The following is a 19,931-nucleotide window of genomic DNA, read 5'->3' on the forward strand; positions in this document are numbered from 1 at the left end:
ACAATGAATCAAGGTCTTGTCCCTCAATGGCACCGTGTGCGGGCTGATGACCCACGTATGGAGTCACATCCTTTTTTTCCAAAGACCGTTGGATATAGTGAGTCGGCACTCTTTGTATTCACAGTTGCAACTTAATATGTTTGCAGAACAACCGGTACCAGCCCCAGCCCCAGCCCCAGCACCAGCACCAGCACCAGTGTTGGCACCGGCACCAACACCAGCATCAGCACCAGTGTTGGCACCGGCACCGGCAGAATTACAAGCACGCTCCCCAGTGGCATCCCCAGCTCCCACACGAATGTCGGTTCCACCGATTGACTCACTTCCTCGTCCGGATGGTACTCACAATCTCGTTGTTCCTGGCACCATGCCCGACAAGGGCAAACGGACCGACCGAGGGACTCGGAGATCCCGTGAGGACAGCACAGATGTCGAGTCAGGGTGGAAAAAACTCAAGGTCTCGAAGTGTTTGTCCAAGGCTGTTATCTCCGATACCGAGGACGAGGACAGGCGGCCGACCGGGACAATCATAGTGAAGGTACGTCGTCCGTTCATCACTTCCAACTAACTGCTTACACCAACTTAGCAGCCCAAGATCATTGAACCATCACCGGCAGCGCTGCCAAAAGCAAAGGTGAGCACGGTGGTATTGTCGGTGCTTATTTCATGGCTGACTTCTTTTCAGGGTAATACAAAGTCGGTCAAGCAGGTGAGATTCACCTCTTCCTGCCAGTCCTCTCACCTCAACCATCTTCAGCCGCAAGCCGATCCTAAGATTGGCCGAGCCCAGCCACATGGCAAAGGAAACGAGAAGGTTGTGGACATCGCCGAACCTACGAGAGGGCGTGGGCCACTGAAGGCCAATACTGACGAGGTGAGTTCCCCCAAATCATTTCAGTGACAGGGTGCTCACTGTTTCATAGTACACTCCACCATGCACAAGATGCACTGGCGAGCCTTGTCTTGTGGTGGTCGGCAGGGGGGGGCAGGCGATGAAGTCCTGTGCCAAGTGCCACTTCCAGAAGGTGCGATGTGACCGACCAGTGTCAGTCGATTCTCGGGGCCCATCAACAACACAGGCGACAAAGTCACACCATCCTTGGTCAAAGGCCGCACCCGCATCCAAATCCAAGGCTCAATCCCGGACAACCAGAGCAACCTCGCGGGTACGTCCACCCACACCTATCATAGAAGCCGAGGATGCTGTTGAGGATACGGGTAAGTAATTTTTTCTTCGCAATAACGTCTTTTTACCCTTGGGTGTAGATGAGTCTGCTACCGGTTCCGATGATGCCGATATGGAACCTGACACCGACGCTGAATGGCAGATCGACATTGCCACCGAGATGTCGGTTGATCCTGAAGATGAAATCATGGCTGACCGACCTGCGGACATGGCTTCTGCGGCCGACTTCCCCGCCGAACATTGGCTGGAGCCCACTGAGGAAGCGCCCGTTACCATTCCCCCACCAACTCCTGCGGCCGACCCCCTTTCCCTTTCTTCATCACCTTCGTCACCTACCATCCTCGAACACCTGCTTGCCCTGACTACTCAGGTGAATGCCATGCAATTGGCCGATGAGCATGCCCTTGCCAGGGTGAATGCCATGGAACAGGAGTTTGATGCCCGCATCTCCTCGATGCGTGCCGAACTTTCCTCGATGCAGCTTGATGTCGGTGCCACCGTCACATTGGTGAACGGACTTGTCGGCCTGGTCAAGAAGCTTCGGCAGGAACAAGTCGTCGCCAATCCATCATTTCCACCACCAGCGCTCAGCCATGCCAATGAATCATCGGCCACTGCATTCGGCATGAGGTACTTGAACGGTGTGTTCGGCCCTTCGGTTGCTCCCATGCCTCTGTCTGTTGGAGTCGGTCAATCCTCGGCCTCGGCCTCGCGCCCTTCCGGTCGTCCTGAAGCGCAGGGTGGGACTTCAACATATGAATAATTATGCTCGGCATCAGCACACGCCGGTCCCGTGCACTCCCTCCCCAATCATTAAGTGGATTACATAGTTGTACTGTATATGATGTGTCGGTCGGCGAAATTTACTTGTATACAACTTGGTTTTGAATTTAATTATTTTGGTATGGATTTGAATGTACATTGAGTCATGTGTGATTCATACGTCGGCTTGATCTTTATCGGGTTTTCAGTTCATGCGGCGTAGGATATTTGTCATATTTGACCGAGGTGGTCCTGGCAGGTCCATTCTGGAAGCTGGTCTGGAATCACCGACCAATTGACCGACCTGTGTCTGTGATCATTCTCCATACTTAGGATCTCGGCTCATTTGTATTTATCAGTACCACCACCAACTCGGCCCGCTTGTTCGCATCGGGTACATACTTCATACACTACCTACCAAAGTCAATAGGAATGTCTACACTTATCTACTACACTACGTACCATGAGCCCACTGTTTGTATTAGATCTCGGCCCATCTGTATATATCAGTACCACCGCCAACTCGGCCCGCTTGTTAGCATCAGGTACATACTTCATACACTACCTACCAAAGTCAATAGGAATGTCTACACTTATCTACTACACTAATACCATGGGCCCACTGTTTATATTAGATACATACTTGACATTGGCCCGCCTGTGTTTAACACAGCAATACATTGATGGGCCCACATGGGATGGCCTGTGTAGAACAGGGATATTTCAACCTTGGCTGTATGTATTATACAAGGGTAAAGTGACTGCAGTATGTGGGCAGCTAGTACCAGTACATAGAGATATCGAGAATATTGATTTAAACATAGTCAGCACGTATAGCAAATCACTAGATTAAATAGTAATACAATGAAAACTTTGTATGTATCCTTGAAATCTACTTCGGGACACCGAATAAGTTCGTACCTTCATGACAGTGGGAATAAATTATCCAGCTCCTTGCAGAGCACTAAACGACCGTTAACTTCACCAAGGATCACACACCACTGCCAGTGGATATATGCACACGCTCCTGGAAGGCGATTGAGTTCATACCAGTCGCTGCGTCGGCATCGGCAACGAGCTTAGCGTAGTATTCTCTAACGCCAAGGATCAACCACGGTCCCAGCACAGAAATCTGTACGACCTGCAAAATCTGAAGAAACCCAGAAATAATATAGTAAGCGTCCAGGTAATTCTCCTATAGAAACGATAAATTATGGTAGCGTGCATAGGCAAGTGGAAGATTGACATACCATTGAGAATGTTGGAGTAAAATCAACAATGAGCATGAAACAAGAAAAAGCAACAAAGCTACCACATTCGATCCTTCAGTAGAGAAACAGGAACCATGATCACAATGAGCTTACCTCGCAAAGTGAACTATGTGACTTTTTATCAACACCATGAAACAGTCGTCCCTTCTAATCCCTCCTGCCGAATATTGTCGCAGTTCACGGAAGTGTTGTACTGAGATCCAGACTGCGAGACATAGTGCGACGACCTCCCACATGATGCTGAGTATCCAAGTAGCAGGAATAAGTATGATATCCGATTCCGGATAGTTAATCTCGCACTGATAAGTGCCGGAGAGAATTAATTCCTCTGGTATTCATCAATGAGCCTCATGCACATTTATTTTCATCCACAATTGAACTCACCCCCTGAAACCCCCATCGTCGTCATTATGGTGGTCATTCCGTCAAAAATGCTGACAGCCAGGAAGGTGACAATGAGGAATATCAGGATCTTTCTGGATCGTTGATACATGGCATACAAGCGAGCGATTATGATGACTTGCAGCATGTTTCAGTCAAGTCAAAATCGCTGAGGTCTCGCAAGTGCCAAGCTCACCCCGCAGCATCGCAAACACCACAAGAACTGCCCAATTCCATACCATGTACGAAATTAAACCTGACGAATCCAGTGAGTGACCAGCCTCGGGTAGCACACGCTCCAAACAGACTCACATCTGTGGCAGTATAGCACGACAGTCATTAGTGAACCAATAAATTAGCAGAGAACCACACCCACTCCTGCAGGGCACTACGGTTAATTGGAGGGAATGGCAGTTATATGTGCAGAAGACTCACTGTATCTGACAGCAAGATGGTTGGAACATTCGCTGAATGCCATTAGTCAGAAGAAGCAAAGACAACGGATGTACTGAGACATACACAACATGTACACGCTGATTATGAGAGATAGTAGACAATTAGCACGACACCGATTGTGTAGCCTTCCGAACATACGCAGTAGATAAGATTCCAAGGTAGCGCGCCTAAAATACTTTTAAGTCAGCACGACATGGCAACAGTGACAAGTAAGGTACATGCACTGAGATACAGAACTGTCATTAGGGACCAACGTTGTCTCTGGAATCAAATGTATTTTCGTGTGTGTTCATCTGACACCAGACGCTACTCACCCAGATCAGTTCCACCTATAAAACCATTCTCAGCGAGATGGCTGCTCCGGTCACAGCATCGACATACCTCTTCTCCAAATGTAAGTGCTGAGAGTACTTGTGAGAAATCAGTGGTCCTTAGATATCATCATGCTCACCCCAATCATATATCAGTCCAATGAAGGCGGCAACTGGGAAACCGTTCAGACATTGGTAGCATCAAATCGACTGCTCTCTACGAACCTATAAAATAGCTAAAAAATCGACTTTCACTGATGAGCGGCCACCAAGTGGGATCATCTGAGACTATAGTCATATTGGTAGAGAATTGGGTGTGGATGAGAAGCAAACTTGGTAGATGAGTATGACAATAACATTCGCACTATATGTATACCGCCATCCAGTGCGAAATGAGATAAAGGGGTTATATCTGTGCAATCCACGTAGATGAGGCAGTTGCATGATCATCGGGCTGTCGTGCCATAAGGATTAAAATGGTACTAGTGCAGAAAACTTCGATGGCCGGTAACGTTCACTCCAGATGGGCCGAGTTTTTGTATTCCTTATATAGAAATTTCATTTCAGCTTGGGACCTTGAGCAACTAGTATGCCTATCGGAGTGCCAACTCTTCGCAAGACGAGTATGAGATTGATTGGGAGGTACGACAACTTGTTAATGCATGGGGACAACCAGAAGAAAGGCAAGCTTGAGCTACACACATTTTACACGTGCACTAGCGAAAAGCTCAGTACTAGTTGCTAGCAAACAATACTGAGGCGTTAACATCATGGGGCACGACGGTTTCGCTTAGTAGCTATTTACCGGATCCAGAGGGACTCGCATGTGTCATATGGTGTGAGAAGTATGGAAGTGAGTGGAACATATTGCATCAAAGGTGCAAGATAATGACCATAGCCCTGGTGAATCGTGATGCTATATGCCATGAATCAGTCATATCACTAAAAGTTTTTCTTACGAAGAACAACATCGTCGTGAAATGAAGCACAGGTTATCATAGCAGTGAGGAAAGAACAAGAACTGTTAATAAGAGCATAACTTATGTAAAAACTTTATTCCTACCCTTCCTTACTTATCCGGATTCCGGATATGTCAGGTAAGCTTGCACTGCACCATGAAATATTCATAATTATTTGTACTGGCAGGGGAATCACCCTAAGTCCCTCGAGTTAGACCCGGCTGGACACACCGTCTAACAAGCCTGACAACGTACGAGCTTTGGCAGGTGAGCGCTTCCGCTTGATCCTGTTGTCTTGTTTGAATGCATCTCTATTGCAAATTGTGTGCGCAATCATGATGCATCGTGCACTAGGTTCGCATTACCCGGCTCTCCATGATGGTGTTGCCTTGGTGGACGGTGAAGAGGTGAATTTAAAGACAGGACTTCTCATGCGTCTAGCATGAACGAAATCTTGAGTACAGGGTATATCGCAGCCGTAACTCAGCGTAAGCCCAGTGAAACGGTACGGTGGCAATAAACAATGAACCACAGCGTGAGTTACTTCTTTCAAGGTCAGTCTTGCTGCTTTCAGACATATACCAACACCAGGAATACAAGCATGATAGAGTAGACGTACACAGCAGCTATATCACTCTAGTCTAAATACAACCTTGATTGCGTTACGATGGAACATCCACTCCTACGCTCCTCACGTCCCACTGTCGCCTGAATCAGTGTCCCATAGCTTATCCGAATTTTCGTAAGGGGAGTTCCGAAGCGCCCTTAGTTGTGAATGTGCTTCCTCCAGTGCTAGTTGCAAATCAATATCGGTAGCGCAATTCCTCAAGCAACGTTCGTAAAATTTGAAATCCCATAGAGTTGGAAATGCCTCGGCCAGGAAATATGGTACGTGTGCAACTGCCGACACCCGGGAGTACCCAAGATGCAAGTTGCGAAGGGTGGTCTGCGTAGGCCAAAGCTCCTCGGTCCCGTCCGGTGCTTGAGGAATTGTCATCGATTGCGTAGCATCGACCGTCAGATGCAGGGTCTGCAGCGATCTGCACCTTGACGCCAGTGACATCATAGCGGTGAAGGTGGCGCTATAAAAGGCACGTCTCTTCCAGGAGATGAACTTCAATTCCTGAATACTCGGCCAGGCAATTGGGACATCATTGAGGAACCTATCGTCAAGTTCGAAATTTCCAATGCCAACGAATTTAACAGACTCCAGCCTCTTGAACTTAAAAAATGGCCGGAAGCTTTCGGAGTGGAGTGGGATGACGAATAGATAATCAAGATGTTCTGATTTGTCGATCACACAGATCCGTTCCAAATGTTCAAAAGTTTGGCACGACGTCGACCAGGATCCCACGAACGCGGTAACTTCGGCCAGGCTAGAAGATCCGTGATAGTTGTCGGGTGGTGACTTGACGAAGGAAGTGCGTGCACTGACAAGGAACCCTCAGAGAGATAGAGGGTTTTGAGACTGGGCAATTCAAGGGGTATACCACTCGCATCGCAGGAGGTTCCGCACAAATTGAGCTTGAGGGTCTGAAGACATCGTGCTTGCTGGATATTGGCGATCGTCTGCCTCGTCAAGGACACATCGATTCCGAAAATGGCCAGTCCAATTAACTTTGGCAGCTTTCCAAGACTTGGGGGGACTGTCAAAGCAGTGGCACCATTGCCCGCCGATACTGACAATTGGCGCAGGCAAGAATGACAAAGTCGCGTTCCTTGTACTTGTCGTACAAAGCCTGAAGGCCTGAGCGTCCTTTGTCAGTTGCGTATCAACTTCGAGAACTATCATAGACTGCACCTTTGTATTGGGGAGTGAAACCACTGAAGATTCCGAAGAGTGAGTCCCTCGTAGGTCTACCATAGTTACCGACTCACCACTTCGATGCAACATTGATAGTCAAGACAGCCTTCCCTTTGAGCTGTTCAAAGTCGTACGCTTGCCCGTTAGGCAGCTCTGCCTCCAGATCATAAAAAGTGTTTCCAGAGGAAGAAGACATCGTTCGTCGTGAAAGTGAAGGTAGTAGTTGGAGACGTGAGGGCGCAGTGACGCACCGTCGGAATGGCTGAAACGACTGGCAAGTTCCATTGAGTGTGATATGGTAATAATATCCTAGATATCTGATGTTGGAATAAAGCGTGATTTGGTCAACGAAGGAGTACTAGTGAGACTTGTGAATGGTATTGCAGCTTTCGTCGACATCGATGCATCACAACTGCTAAAATTAAAACTCCGTGCTTCGCCTGCCGAGATGGCTACGCCACTCGATTCTTCCCGAGCCTATGCTGTCTTGCGAATTGTCATAAATTTCAAACTTCGTGCTTCGATCGATCAGACTGGAGTCTAAGTTCGCGCTGAGGCTGCTCGTCTGATATAAGTATTCTTGTTCCCAAATGCCTATGCCCGCTTTATCATGATAAACCAGCATCAATGGTATGTTATTCACACGGTCCACAACCGGGTACGCTAACATTAAGTAAGTACTTAGTCCTTAACCATGGCATCCCACTCTTTCAAAGCCTAACCAAGGCCACCTGATGAAATCGTACAGCTGATCTACCTTTGTTCACATCTACATTCACGGTGAGTGTCCCGTCCTTTTTCGATTGTTTTTCGCTAAGCAAACCAATACAGAACCGGCTTTGTATAATCTGTTAGCATGCAAGGACCCTAATGCCACAAGAATTTTCAAGTCTCGACTCTTGATCGTCAATCGGAGTTCTGAGATGTCGGTGTAGTTTCCGGCGTCGTTATAGTAGCTTGTTCATGCGAAATACAGAGGACGTTTCAATCTACATTCCCACTCAGGCTACCCTATGAATGTAAGTCAACAGAAGGGCATCAACTGCATGATGGATTCAGTGTGGCACGTTTTGGATCGGTGACCTGGTGAGTTATTCCCTTAACTTCTTCAAATCACCAACTTTCTGATGGGGTGCCAACAGAATGTCATCGCCTTCAGCCATTGTGCATCTGAGCGTCATTTTCTCTCATCTGCTCTCCCGACGCTCTCTTGATATAGGTGTGATGTTGTATCTTGATCATCCATCAATCGCTGAATATCACGTCTCTGGTCAAACCTGATGTCCCTCACCACCGCACCAACTCCACGATACAAATCGAGTATTCCGCGCTCACCATTTCTGGCATCCAGATGATACGGTAGCCTAATTTCCGAGGTGGAGAGCGAGAGGGTGCGCATGAAGCAACAGATGACCTAAGGGTGAGATGAGACATTGAGACGTATGCTCGCTGGGAGGTATTGGTAACCAGAGTAGGATGCGAATTTGCCTCATCTCCCTATCTTTGACGGCTGACTTCTGACTTTTCTGGTTCGGTGTCATGCCGCAGCTACATCGAGAGATTCGCCTCTCACTGTCTCGAACTCGCCATCACGTCCGCAACCCGACATCAAGCAGCAGATGCTCGACTCCTGCACTATCGCTGGTGCTGATTCCTGCATGTCCGTTCCCGGGTGCGTCGCTGTCACCATTTTGAACCACGTCAGCTATTTTATATTTGGTGTGCGGTTTCCAGACGTTCAAGTTAGCCCCCCTGGATTGATTCAAACTCCCCTGACTCCACGGAGGCGCTGCGTCTCAGTGAAAGAATCATGGCCTTCATATCACAATGCTTTGAATCTCCCGGTAGTGCTTCAGCAACAATCCTACATATATTTACATTTGTATCCGTATTTCCACCTCGTCGAACGAAAGTGAAAGGCAAGTTCGTCCACAAGCATTAACCAACTTCAGCTTCAAGACTCATCCCTCACATCATCAAGCTACACATGCACGAACGTGCTTCGCGCACCTTGTAATCACCTTGAATGGATCATCATCTGTAAGCCAGCCGGTGTGATTCAGGTGAGAGTGGGACATTGAATGAGGCGAGCAAACGGATCGAGGATAGATTGCTGAGGAACTGAGGCAGTGCGCTGTCAGTCGACTTTACTCTCGCGCGCGCTCCCTAAGCAATCATAAAAATGATTGTCATCGCACAGAGAAAAGGACGAATGGTTGGTGCAAGTGTGGGTGGGTAGCTAGTACCAGTATATTGAAGATATTGATTCAAACGTCGTCAGCACGTATAGCAAATCACTTGATTAAATAATACAACGAAAACTTTGTATGTATCTTTGAAATCGGGCGACCGAATAACTTCGATTGATACCTTCATGAAAGTGGGAATAAATATCCTGCTCCTTGCAGCACTAGACGACTGTTAACTCCACCAAGTATCACACACCACTGCCAGTCGATATATGCACACGCTCCTGGAAAGCGATTGAGGTCATAACAGTCGCTGCGTCGGCATCGGCAACGAGCTTAGCGTGGTATTCTCGAACACCAAGGATCAGGCGCGGTCCTAGCACACATATCTGCACGACCTCGAGAATATGAAGAACCCCATAAATAATATAGTAAGCGTCCAGGGAATTGTCCTATAGAAACGATAAATTATGGTAGCGTGCATAGGCAAGTGGAAGATTGACATACCGTTGAGGATATTGGAGTAAAATCAAGGACGAGCGTGAAGCAAGAAACAGCAACAAAGCTACCACGTCCGATCCTTCAGTGGAAAAACAGGAACCATAATCACAATGAGCTTACCTCGCAAAGTGAACCACGTGAGTTTTTATTAACACCGTGAAACAGTCCCTTACAATCCCTCCTGCCGAATTTTGTCGCAATTCACGGAAGTGTTGTACTGCAATCCAGACTGCGAGACATAGCGCGAAGACCTCCCACGCGGTGCTGAGTATCCAAGTAGCAGAGACGAGAAGTAGGATACTAGTATCTTCCGGATAGTCAATCTGGCACAGATAAGTGCCGGAGAGAATGAATTCCTCTGGTATTCATCAATGAGCCCCATGCACATTGATTTTCATTCACAATTGAGCTCACCCCCTGAAAACTGCATCGTTGTCATTATGATGGTCACTCCGTCAAGAATGCTGACAGCCAAGAAGGTGACGATGAGAACTATCAGGATTTTTCTGGATCGCTGATACATGGCATACAACCGAGTGATTATGATGACTTGCAGCATGTTTCAGTTAAGTCAAAACCGCTGAGGTCTCGCAAGTGCCAAGCTTACCCCACAGCATTGCATATGCCACATTAACTGTCCAATCCGATACCATGTACGAAATTAAGCCTGACGAATCCGGTGAGTGACCAGCCTCGGGTAGCGCACACTCCAAACAAACTCACATCTGTGGCAGTATAGCACGGCAGTCATTAGTGAACCAATAAGTTGGTAAAGAGCCACACCCACTCCTACAGGGCACTACGGTTAATTGGAAGTAATGGCAGTTATATGTGCAGAAGACTCACTGTATCTGACAGCAAGATGGTCGGAACACTCTCTGAATGCCATTGGTCAGAAGAAGCAAAGACGAATGTACTGAGACATACCCAACATGCACATGCTGATTATGAGAGATATACAATTAGCACAACACCGATTGTGTAGCCTTCCGAACATACGCGGCAGATAAGATTCCAAGGTAGCGCGCCTAAAATACTTTCAAGTCAGCACAACATGGCAACCGTGACAAATAAGGTACATACACCGAGATACAGAACTGTCATTAGGGACCAACGTTGTCTCTGGAATCAAATGTATTTTCGTGTGTTCCTCTGACACCAGACTCTACTCACCCAGATCAGTTCCACCTATAAAACCATTGTCAGCGAGATGGCTGCTCCGGTCGTAGCATCGACATACCTCTTGTCCAAATGTGAGTGCTGAAAGTACTTGTAAGAAATCAGCAGTCCTTGGATATCATCATGCTCACCCCAATCATATGTCATTCCGACGAAGGCGGCAACTGCAAGGCAGCAGTAGAGGTTAGATTGAAATATTGGCAGCATCAAATCCGACTGCTCTTTACGAACCTGTAAAATAGCTAAAAGTACGTTGTGCATTGATGATCGGCCACCAAGCGGGATCATTATAGACTATAGTCATATTGGTAGAGAATTAGGTGTGGATGAGAAGCGAACTTGGTAGATTAGTATGACAATAACATTCGCACTATATAGTGCGAAATGAGATAAAGGGGTGATATCTGTGCAATCCACGTAGATGAGGCAGTTGCATGGCCATCAGGCTGTCGTACCATAAGATGCAAAATCTTCAATTTGCATTGTGGATATGAAAGTCGTAACGTTCACTCCATTTGATGCCGAATTTTTGTATTCCTTATATAGTCAGCTCGGGACCATGCCTATCGGAGTGCCAACTCTTCGCAAGCAGACGAGTATGAGATTGTGAGGTACGACCACTTGTTAATAAATGAGGACAACTCGAAGAAAGGCAAGCTTGGGCTACACACCTTTTACACGCACACTAGCAAAAAGCTCAGTACTAGTTGTTAGCAAACAATACTGAGGCGTTGACATGGGGCACGACGGTATCGCTTAGTAGCTAAGCGCTAATTACCGGATCCAGAGTGACTCACATGTGTGCGAGAAGTCCCAAAGTAAGTGGAACGTATTGCATCAAAGGTGCAAGATAATGACCATAGCGCTGGTGATGCTATCATGATGTACGATGAATCAGTCATAGCACCAAAAATTCTTGCGAAGACGTGAAATGAAGCATAGGTTGTCATAGCAGTGAGGAAAGAACCGTTAATAAGAGAGAAAACTGTGAGGGCGCAGCAACACAGCATGGATAACGATAAGCATGTAGAAGGGTAACTTGAAAACTTATCTGAGTTCCGGATCAGTGTCAGGTAAAATTGCAAAGGCCCTGAAATATTCACAATTATTCGTACTGGCGGGGAATCACTCGAAGCCGCTCGACTTAGACCCGGCCAGACACACCGCCTAACAGGCCAGACAACGGACGAGCCTTGGCAGGTGAGCGCTTCCGCTTGATCCTGTTGTCCTGTTTGAAAGCAATGCGTCGTGCACTAGGCTCATCACCCGGCTCTCCATGATGGCGTTGCCTTGGCGGTCGGTGAAGAGGTGAATTTAAAGACAGCCTGACAGGACTTCTCATGCGTCTAGCATGAACGAAATATTGAGTACAGGGTATATCGCAGCCTATTGAGCACTTTTTCTCTCAGCACAGACGCCTCCTAATCGTCCTCGGAATGCCAGCCAAGGAGGTTTATGGAAGTCCGAGAAGAAATTCCATGTACTGATAGACACGTTCACTCAGGCACGCACTCACTACAAAGAGCTGAGCAAACCGATGACTGCTCTGACTGTCGTCCACGGACCTGGTGGTTGTTGCCAAGTAATACAAATATGAACCGTAAGATAAAGGTCGAAGCGCTTATCTCCTATGAGTGGTATGGGGTGCATGACTCGAGGAGTGTGCCGGTGACAAGACTGATGTATTCGCGTGAACCACGGAGAGACGAAGTTCCTGTGAAATATTTAAGAGGAGTTAGTCACATATCAGGCTTACGATAAGGTTGCAGATGAATTCTAAGTTGATTTTTTTGATAGAAACAGAGGCGCAAGGGAACAGGGCATGTGCAATGGCGATCAGGAACTGTCGGAAGGGCATCGAATATTGAAGTACAGCTGGGTGGGAACGGGCCCGTGAATGCATGCGACCGTTTTTTCAATGTACAGGTGCACTATGATTGAAACTGACAACGTCTTATTGCATTCTAGTAAGCAGAATAAAAACAAATATTGGTGAGACGAAGTGTTCGATCCTGGAGGAGTCCAGTTCTGGAACGCGTCGGAGTTCGAATTCAGCTCTTTACATATGATAGGCGTAGCCTTGTCACTACTAGGAGTGCCCCAATCGACTCGTTATCGACTAACGGCTCTCGAACGAGCTATGCTTGAAATCCACTTCGCAACTGGTGACTGTCATCTCTAGAACCTATATTACAAACAATGAGAACGCACTGGCAGAAAAGAACGCACAGGCATCCGAGTTGCCCTTACACCCGCAGGAAGCCTTCAAATAATAAAAAAGGCTCATGCAATGAAACAACGATGATGATATTCTCGTGAGCGCTGGCCAGCTGAGTATCAACTGCTGGCAGTCAGAGATGAAAAAGTAACGGTCAACTCGGGCTGCCCAATGTGCGGCACACCTCAGGACTCAGGCTTACTACCGTCTGTTTTCCACAATCAACGAGGTGTGTATCCAATAAAGATAAAGAACTGTATTCTTTCAAAGTGAAAGTAGGTGATGATATCATCATGTGCCCCGGTCTGGGTTCATCCAGCTGGAGTTGTTTGATGGTATATTCATCATATATCAATCACAGAATCTCACGTCTCTGGTGAAACCTGCCACCGCACCAACTCCACGATACAAATCAAATATTCCGCACTCACCATTTCTGGCATCCAGATGATACGGTAGCCCAATTTCCGAGGTGGAGAGCGAGAGGGTGCTCATGAAGCAACAGATGACCTAAGGGTGAGATGAGACATTGAGACGTATGCTCGCTGGGAGGTATTGGTACCCAGAGTAGAATGCGAATTTGCTTCTTCATGCGAATCTCCCTATTTTTGACGGCTGACTTCTCAGGTCCGGTGTCATGCCGCAGCTACATCGAGAGATTCACCTCTCACTGTCTCAAACTCGCCATCACGTCCGCAACCTGGCATCAAGCAGCAGATGCTCGACTCCTGCACTATCGCTGGTGCTGATGCCTGCATGTTCGTTCCTGGGTGCGTCGCTGTCACCATTTTGAACCATGTCGTCTATTTATGTTTGGTGTGCGATTTCCAGACGTTCAAGTTAGCCCCCTGGATTGCTTCACACTCGCCTGACTCCACAGAGGCGCTGTGTCTCAGTGAAAGAATCATGTTTTTCATATCAAAATGCTTGAAAGGGTACGTGAATCCCCCAGTAGTGCTTCAGCAACGATCCTAAACATATTTATATTTATATTCGTATCCGTATTTCCATCTCGTCGAACGAAAGTGAAAGGCAAGCTCGTCCACAAGCATTAACCAACTTCAGCCTCAAAACTCAAAACTCATCCCTCACGTCATCAAATTACACATGTACGAACGTGCTTCGCGCACCTTGTAATCACCTTGAATGGATCATCATCTGTAAGCCAGTTGGTGTGAGTTAGGTGAGAAAGCAAGGGTGGGACATTGAATGAGGCGAGAAAATGAATCGAGGATGAATTGCTGAGGAACTGAAGCAGTGCGCCGTCACTCTCACGCGCTGCCCGAGCAATCATGTGAATGATTGTTATCACACAGAGAAAAGGACGAGTGGTTGGTGCAGGTATGGGTGGGCAGCTCGTACCAGTATATAGAGATATTGAAGATATTGATTAAAATATAAACATTGTCAGCACGTATAGTAAATCACTTGATTAAATAATATGACGAAAATCTCCTTGGAATCTACTTTGGGATACCAAATAATACCAGAAAGTGGGAATTAATAAAAACAAATTATCCTACTCCTTGCAGAGCACTAGATGACTGTGAACTTCACCGAGTATCAGACGCCACTGCCAGTCAATATATGCACACGTTCCTGAAGAGCGATCGAGGTCATAACAGTCGCTGCGTCGGCATGGGCAATGAGCTTAGCGTGGTATTCTCGAATGCCAAGGATCAGGCGCGGTCCCAGCACAACAATCTGCATGGCCTGCAAAATCTGAACAAAGCCAAGAATAATCTGAGTGTACAGGGAATCCTATAGAAACGATAAATTGTAGTAGCGTGCATAGGTAAGTGAAAGATTGACATACCGTTACTAAGGAAGTAGCGAACATGATGCAAGAAATAACAACCAAGCTACCACATCCGATCCTTCAGTGGAAAAACAGGAACCATAATCACGATATGAGCTTACCTCGTAAAGTGAACCGCGTGACTTTTTATCAACACTGTGAAACAGCTCCCTATAATCCCTCCTGCCAAATATTGCCGAAGTTCACGGAAGTGTTTTAGCGCAATCCAGACTGCGAGACATAGCGCGACGACCTCCAACACGATCAACAGTGTCAAAGAAATAGCATACAGGAGTGATAGATCATTCAGGACCACACTCTCAGAGACAAGCATGCACTGATAAGTGCTGGAGAGAATGGGTTCCACTAGTATTCATCAATGAGCTTCAAGCACGTTTGTTTTCATCCACAATTAAGCGTACCCTCTGAAATATGAATCGTCATCAGTACGGTGACTACTCCGTTGAAGATATTGACAGCCAGGAAGATGACAATGAGGAATATCAGGATCTTTCTGGATCGTTGATACATGGCATGCAACCGAGTGATGATGATGACTTGCAGCCATGTTTCAGTCAAGTCAAAATCGCCGAGGTCTCGCAAGTGCCAAGCTCACCCTGCAGCATCGCAACTATCACAGTAACCGTCCAATACCATACTATGGACATCCTAAAGCCTGACAAATCCAATAAGTGACCAGCCTCGGGTAGCACACACTCCAAACAGACTCACATCTGTGACGGATGATAGCATGGCAGTCATTAGTGAACCAATGAGTTAGTAAAGAACCACACCCACTCCTACATGGCATTGCGGTTAATTAAAGCGAATGGCAATTATATGCGTAGAAGACTCACTGTATCTGACAGCAAGATGGTCGGAACAGTCCCTGAATGCCATTGGTCAGAAGAAGCAAATACAACGAATGCACTGAGACATACCTAACATGTACATGCTGATTATAAGAGATAGACAGTTAGTACAACACCGATTGTGTAGCCTTCCGAACATACGCAGCAGATAAGATTCCAAGGTAGCGCGCCTAAAATACTTTCAAGTTAGCACAACATGGCAACAATAACAAATAAGGTACATGCACTGAGATACAGAACTGTCATTAGGGACCAGCGTTGTCTCTGGAATCAAATGTATTTTCGTGTGTTCCTCTGACACCAGACTGTACTCACCCAGATCAGTTCCACCTATAAAACCATTGTCAGCGAGATGGCTGCTCCGGTGATAGCATCGACATACCTCTTGTCCAAACGTAAGTGCTGAAAGTACTTGTGAAATCAGCAGTCCTTGGATATCATCATGCTTACCCAAATCATATGTCACTACAATGAAGGCTGCAACTGCAAGGCAGCAGTAGAGGTTAGATTGAAATATTGGATCCGACTGCTCTCTACGAACCTGTAAAATAGCTAAAAATACGATTTGCATTAATCGTCAGCCACAAAGCCGGATCATCTGGGACTGTAGTCATATTGGTAGAGAATTGGGTGTGGATAAGAAGCAAACTTGGTAGATGAGTATGACAATCATATTCGCACTGTATATGTATACCGCCATCCAGTGCGAAATGAGATAAAGGGGTGGTATCTGTGCAATTCACGTAGATGAGGCAGTTGCATGATCATGACTCAAAGCTGTCGTACCATAAGGATGCTTTATGTAAATGTGTGTGGAAACTTGCAATGTGGTCGACGGCCGGTAATGTTTTGAGTTTTTGTATTCCTTATATAGAAATTTCGGGCATCGTGAAAATGCGACTGCCGTGACCGCTGCATGTGATCCAGACACAGGAATGGCTGCTGGTTCGGATTTTGTGCGGGTACATGTTGAGGGCACTGCATTAGTAGGATAGTAGTAGCTATAAATGTGCTGTATTAAGTTCGCTAGTTTAGAGTCTACGTACGAGTTAGTGTGAGTTGTTGCTACGAGCTATGAGACGACGTACCTCAGCGAAGCTTTGAAACAACCTAATTAGGTCAAAGGATGTAGTATGTCGCTCCAGCCAGGGCCTGCCGCTTGATGAAACGAAACCTCAGTCAGTTCATTATGGGGCCATTCACCAGCCAGGAAATGCGCCAGAATATCGTATTCTTGTGGTTTGAACAGCACAGGACAGTCTTGAAATATCTCAGCTTGCTCAATGCTCGGAGAGGACAGTATACAAGATGTCACATCCCTTGACCTCATTAGTGCCGGTTCCGGCCGACTCGGACTTTTGAAAAACACGTACACTGCAATCTCATATGCAACACGCTGTAAGAGAGAACCGAGGGCGCAGCAACACATCATGGATAACGATAAGTAACTTAAAAACATCATTCCTACCCTTCCTAGACAGAACTTCTCGTGCGTCTAGCATGAACGAAATCTTGATTACAGGGTATATCGCAGCCGTAGCTCTCAGCGTAAGCCCGGTGAAACGGTGCGGTGGCAATAAACCGCGTGAGTTACTTCTTTCTAGGTCAGTGTTGCTGCTTTCAGACATATACCAACACCAGGAATACAAGCATGATAGAGTAGACGTATACAGCCATACTACTCTAGTCTAAATACAACCTCGATTGCGTTACGATGAAATATCCACTCCTACACTTCTCACGTCCCACTGTCGTCTGAATTGTTCTCCCATAGCTTATCCGAATTGTCGTAAGGGGAGTTTCGAAGCGCCATGAGTTGCGAATGTGCTTCCTCCAGTGCTAATCGCAAATCAATATCGGCAGCGCAATTCCTCAAGTAAAGCTCGTAGAATTTGAAATCCCATAGAGTTGGAAATACCTCGGCCAGGAAATATGGTACGCGTGCAACTTCCGACACCCGGGAGTATCCAAGATGCAGGTTGCGTAGGGTGGTTTGCGTAGGCCAAAGCTCCTCGGTCCCATCCGGTGCTCGAGGAATCGTCGTCGGTTGCGTAGCATCGACCGTCAGATGTAAGGTACGCAGCGATCTGCACCTTGACGCCAGTGACATCATGGTGGTGAAGGTGACGCTATAAAAGGCACGTCTCTTCCAGGAGATGAACTTCAATTCCTGAATACTCGGCCAGGCAACTGGGATATCATTGAGGAACCTATCGTCAAGTTCGAAATTTCCAATGCCAATGAATTTAACAGACGACAGCCTCTTGAACTTGAACAATGGCCGGAAGCTTTCGGAGTGGAGTGGGATGACGAGCAGATAATCAGGATGTTCTGATTTGTCGACCACATAGATCCGTTCCAAATCTTCAAAAGTTTGGCATGACGTCGACAAGGATTCCACGAACGCGGTGACTTCGGCCGGGCTGGCAGATCCGCGATAGCTGATATTGATGTGTGATAGTTGTCGGGTGGTGACTTGACGAAGGAAGTGCGTGCACTGTGGCAAGGAACCATCGGAGAGATAGAGGGTTTTGAGACTAGGCAATTCAAGGGGTATACCGCCCGCATCGCAGGAGGTTCCGCACAATTTAAGCTTGAGGCTTTGAAGACATCGTGCTTGCTGGATATTGGCTATTGTCTGCCTCGTCAAAGATACATCGATTCCGAAAATGGCCAGTCTAATCAACTTTGGCAGCTTTCCAAGACTCGGGGGGACTGTCAAAGCCGTGGTACCATTTCCCGCCGATACTGATAATTGGCGCAGGCCATGTGCTTCTGCGGGCAGAGTAGTAAACAATTGCTCTACCTCATGTGTCGGGATGCCAGTTACATCAAACCGGAGCGCTTGCAATCCAGGCGAAATGAACTGCCGAAGTAGCCAGAATTTTGAACTACGCTCCAGAAGACCGAACACGGCCTCTAAATGCAATTCGCAAAGGTTCGGGAAGAGTATGGTAGGGGGGAACTGCTCGAAAAGCCTCTTCAGGACATGACCAATGACAAGTGGCCGGTGACGAGACTGATGTATTCGCGTGAACCACGGAGAGACGAAGTTCCTGTGATATATTGACGAGCAGTTAGTAACATATCAGGCTTGCAGCGAGGTTGTAGATAAATGAGCTCTTTCCATATTTGATAGAAACAGAGGCGCAAGGGAACAGGGCGTGTGCAATGGCGATAGAGAACTGTCGGAAGGGCATTAAATATTGAAGTCCAGCTGGGTGGGAACGGGCCCGTGAATGCATGCGACCGTTTGGTCGCTGTACAGGTGCACTATGATTATGACAACGTCTTATTGCATCCTAGTAGGCAGAATAAAACAAATATTGATGAGACGAAGTGTTCAATCCTGATTCCTGGAGCTAACGTCGGAGTTCGAATTCATATAGGCGTAACTAGCCTTGTCATTATTCGTGCCCAATCAACTCGTTATCGACTATAGGCTCTCGAACGAGTTATGCTTGAAATCCACTTCGCAACTGGTGACCGTCATCTCTAGACTTCACCAAGGATCACACACTACTGCCAGTCGATATATGCACACGCTCCTGGAAGGTGATTGAGGTCATATTAGTCGCTGCGTCGGCATCGGCAACGAGCTTAGCGTGGTATTCTCGAACGCTAAGGATCAGGCGTGGTCCCAGCACAGCAATCTGCATGTTCTCCAAAATTCCCAAAATAATCTGAGGGCTCAGGGAATTGGCCTATAGAAACGATAAATTGTGATAGCGTGCATAGGCAAGTGGAATTGACATACCGTTGGTGATATTGGAGTAAAATTCAGAATAAGTGTCAAGCAAGAAACAGCAACAAAGCTACCACGTCCGATCCTTCAGTGGAAAAACAGAACCATAATCACAACGAGCTTACCTCGTAAAGTGAACCATGTGACTTGTTATCAACACCGTGAAACAGTCCCTTATAATCCCTCCTGCCGAATGTTGTCGCAGTTCACGGAAGTGTTGTACTGCGATCCAGACTGCGAAACATAGTGCGACGACCTCCCACATGGTGGCGAGCATCCAATTATAGAAGTCAGAAGCG

The 19,931-nt window shown here is 46.9% G+C and overlaps 3 protein-coding genes across 3 annotated transcripts; 1 reads left to right on the top strand and 2 right to left on the bottom strand.

The window, feature by feature from the left end:
• Window positions 1-3: 3 nt before the first annotated feature.
• Window positions 4-1,949, top strand: F5147DRAFT_660502 (uncharacterized protein; the record flags this gene model as incomplete). The annotated part of the gene is made up of 9 exons (XM_041434676.1): window positions 4-97; window positions 147-538; window positions 590-634; window positions 686-709; window positions 758-874; window positions 944-1,025; window positions 1,080-1,166; window positions 1,192-1,218; window positions 1,267-1,949. The coding sequence occupies 9 exons, from the start codon at window positions 4-6 to the stop codon at window positions 1,947-1,949; spliced, it is 1,551 nt and encodes a 516-aa protein (XP_041284287.1).
• Window positions 1,950-6,975: 5,026 nt separating this feature from the next.
• Window positions 6,976-7,326, bottom strand: F5147DRAFT_590402 (glutathione peroxidase-domain-containing protein; the record flags this gene model as incomplete). Its single annotated transcript, XM_041432176.1, has 3 exons — window positions 6,976-7,073; window positions 7,128-7,150; window positions 7,205-7,326. 3 exons carry the CDS (start codon window positions 7,324-7,326, stop codon window positions 6,976-6,978), a joined length of 243 nt encoding a protein of 80 aa, XP_041284288.1.
• A 10,004-nt stretch (window positions 7,327-17,330) lies between these two features.
• On the bottom strand, window positions 17,331-19,909 carry F5147DRAFT_842261 (uncharacterized protein; the record flags this gene model as incomplete). The annotated part of the gene is made up of 4 exons (XM_041444417.1): window positions 17,331-18,906; window positions 19,430-19,591; window positions 19,645-19,702; window positions 19,758-19,909. 4 exons carry the CDS (start codon window positions 19,907-19,909, stop codon window positions 17,626-17,628), a joined length of 1,653 nt encoding a protein of 550 aa, XP_041284289.1. The 3' UTR covers window positions 17,331-17,625.
• Between the last annotated feature and the right edge of the window lie 22 nt (window positions 19,910-19,931).

This window comes from Suillus discolor (assembly GCF_016758755.1).
Source record: "Suillus discolor strain FC423 chromosome Unknown F5147scaffold_338, whole genome shotgun sequence".
Taxonomy (NCBI): Eukaryota; Fungi; Basidiomycota; class Agaricomycetes; order Boletales; family Suillaceae; genus Suillus; species Suillus discolor.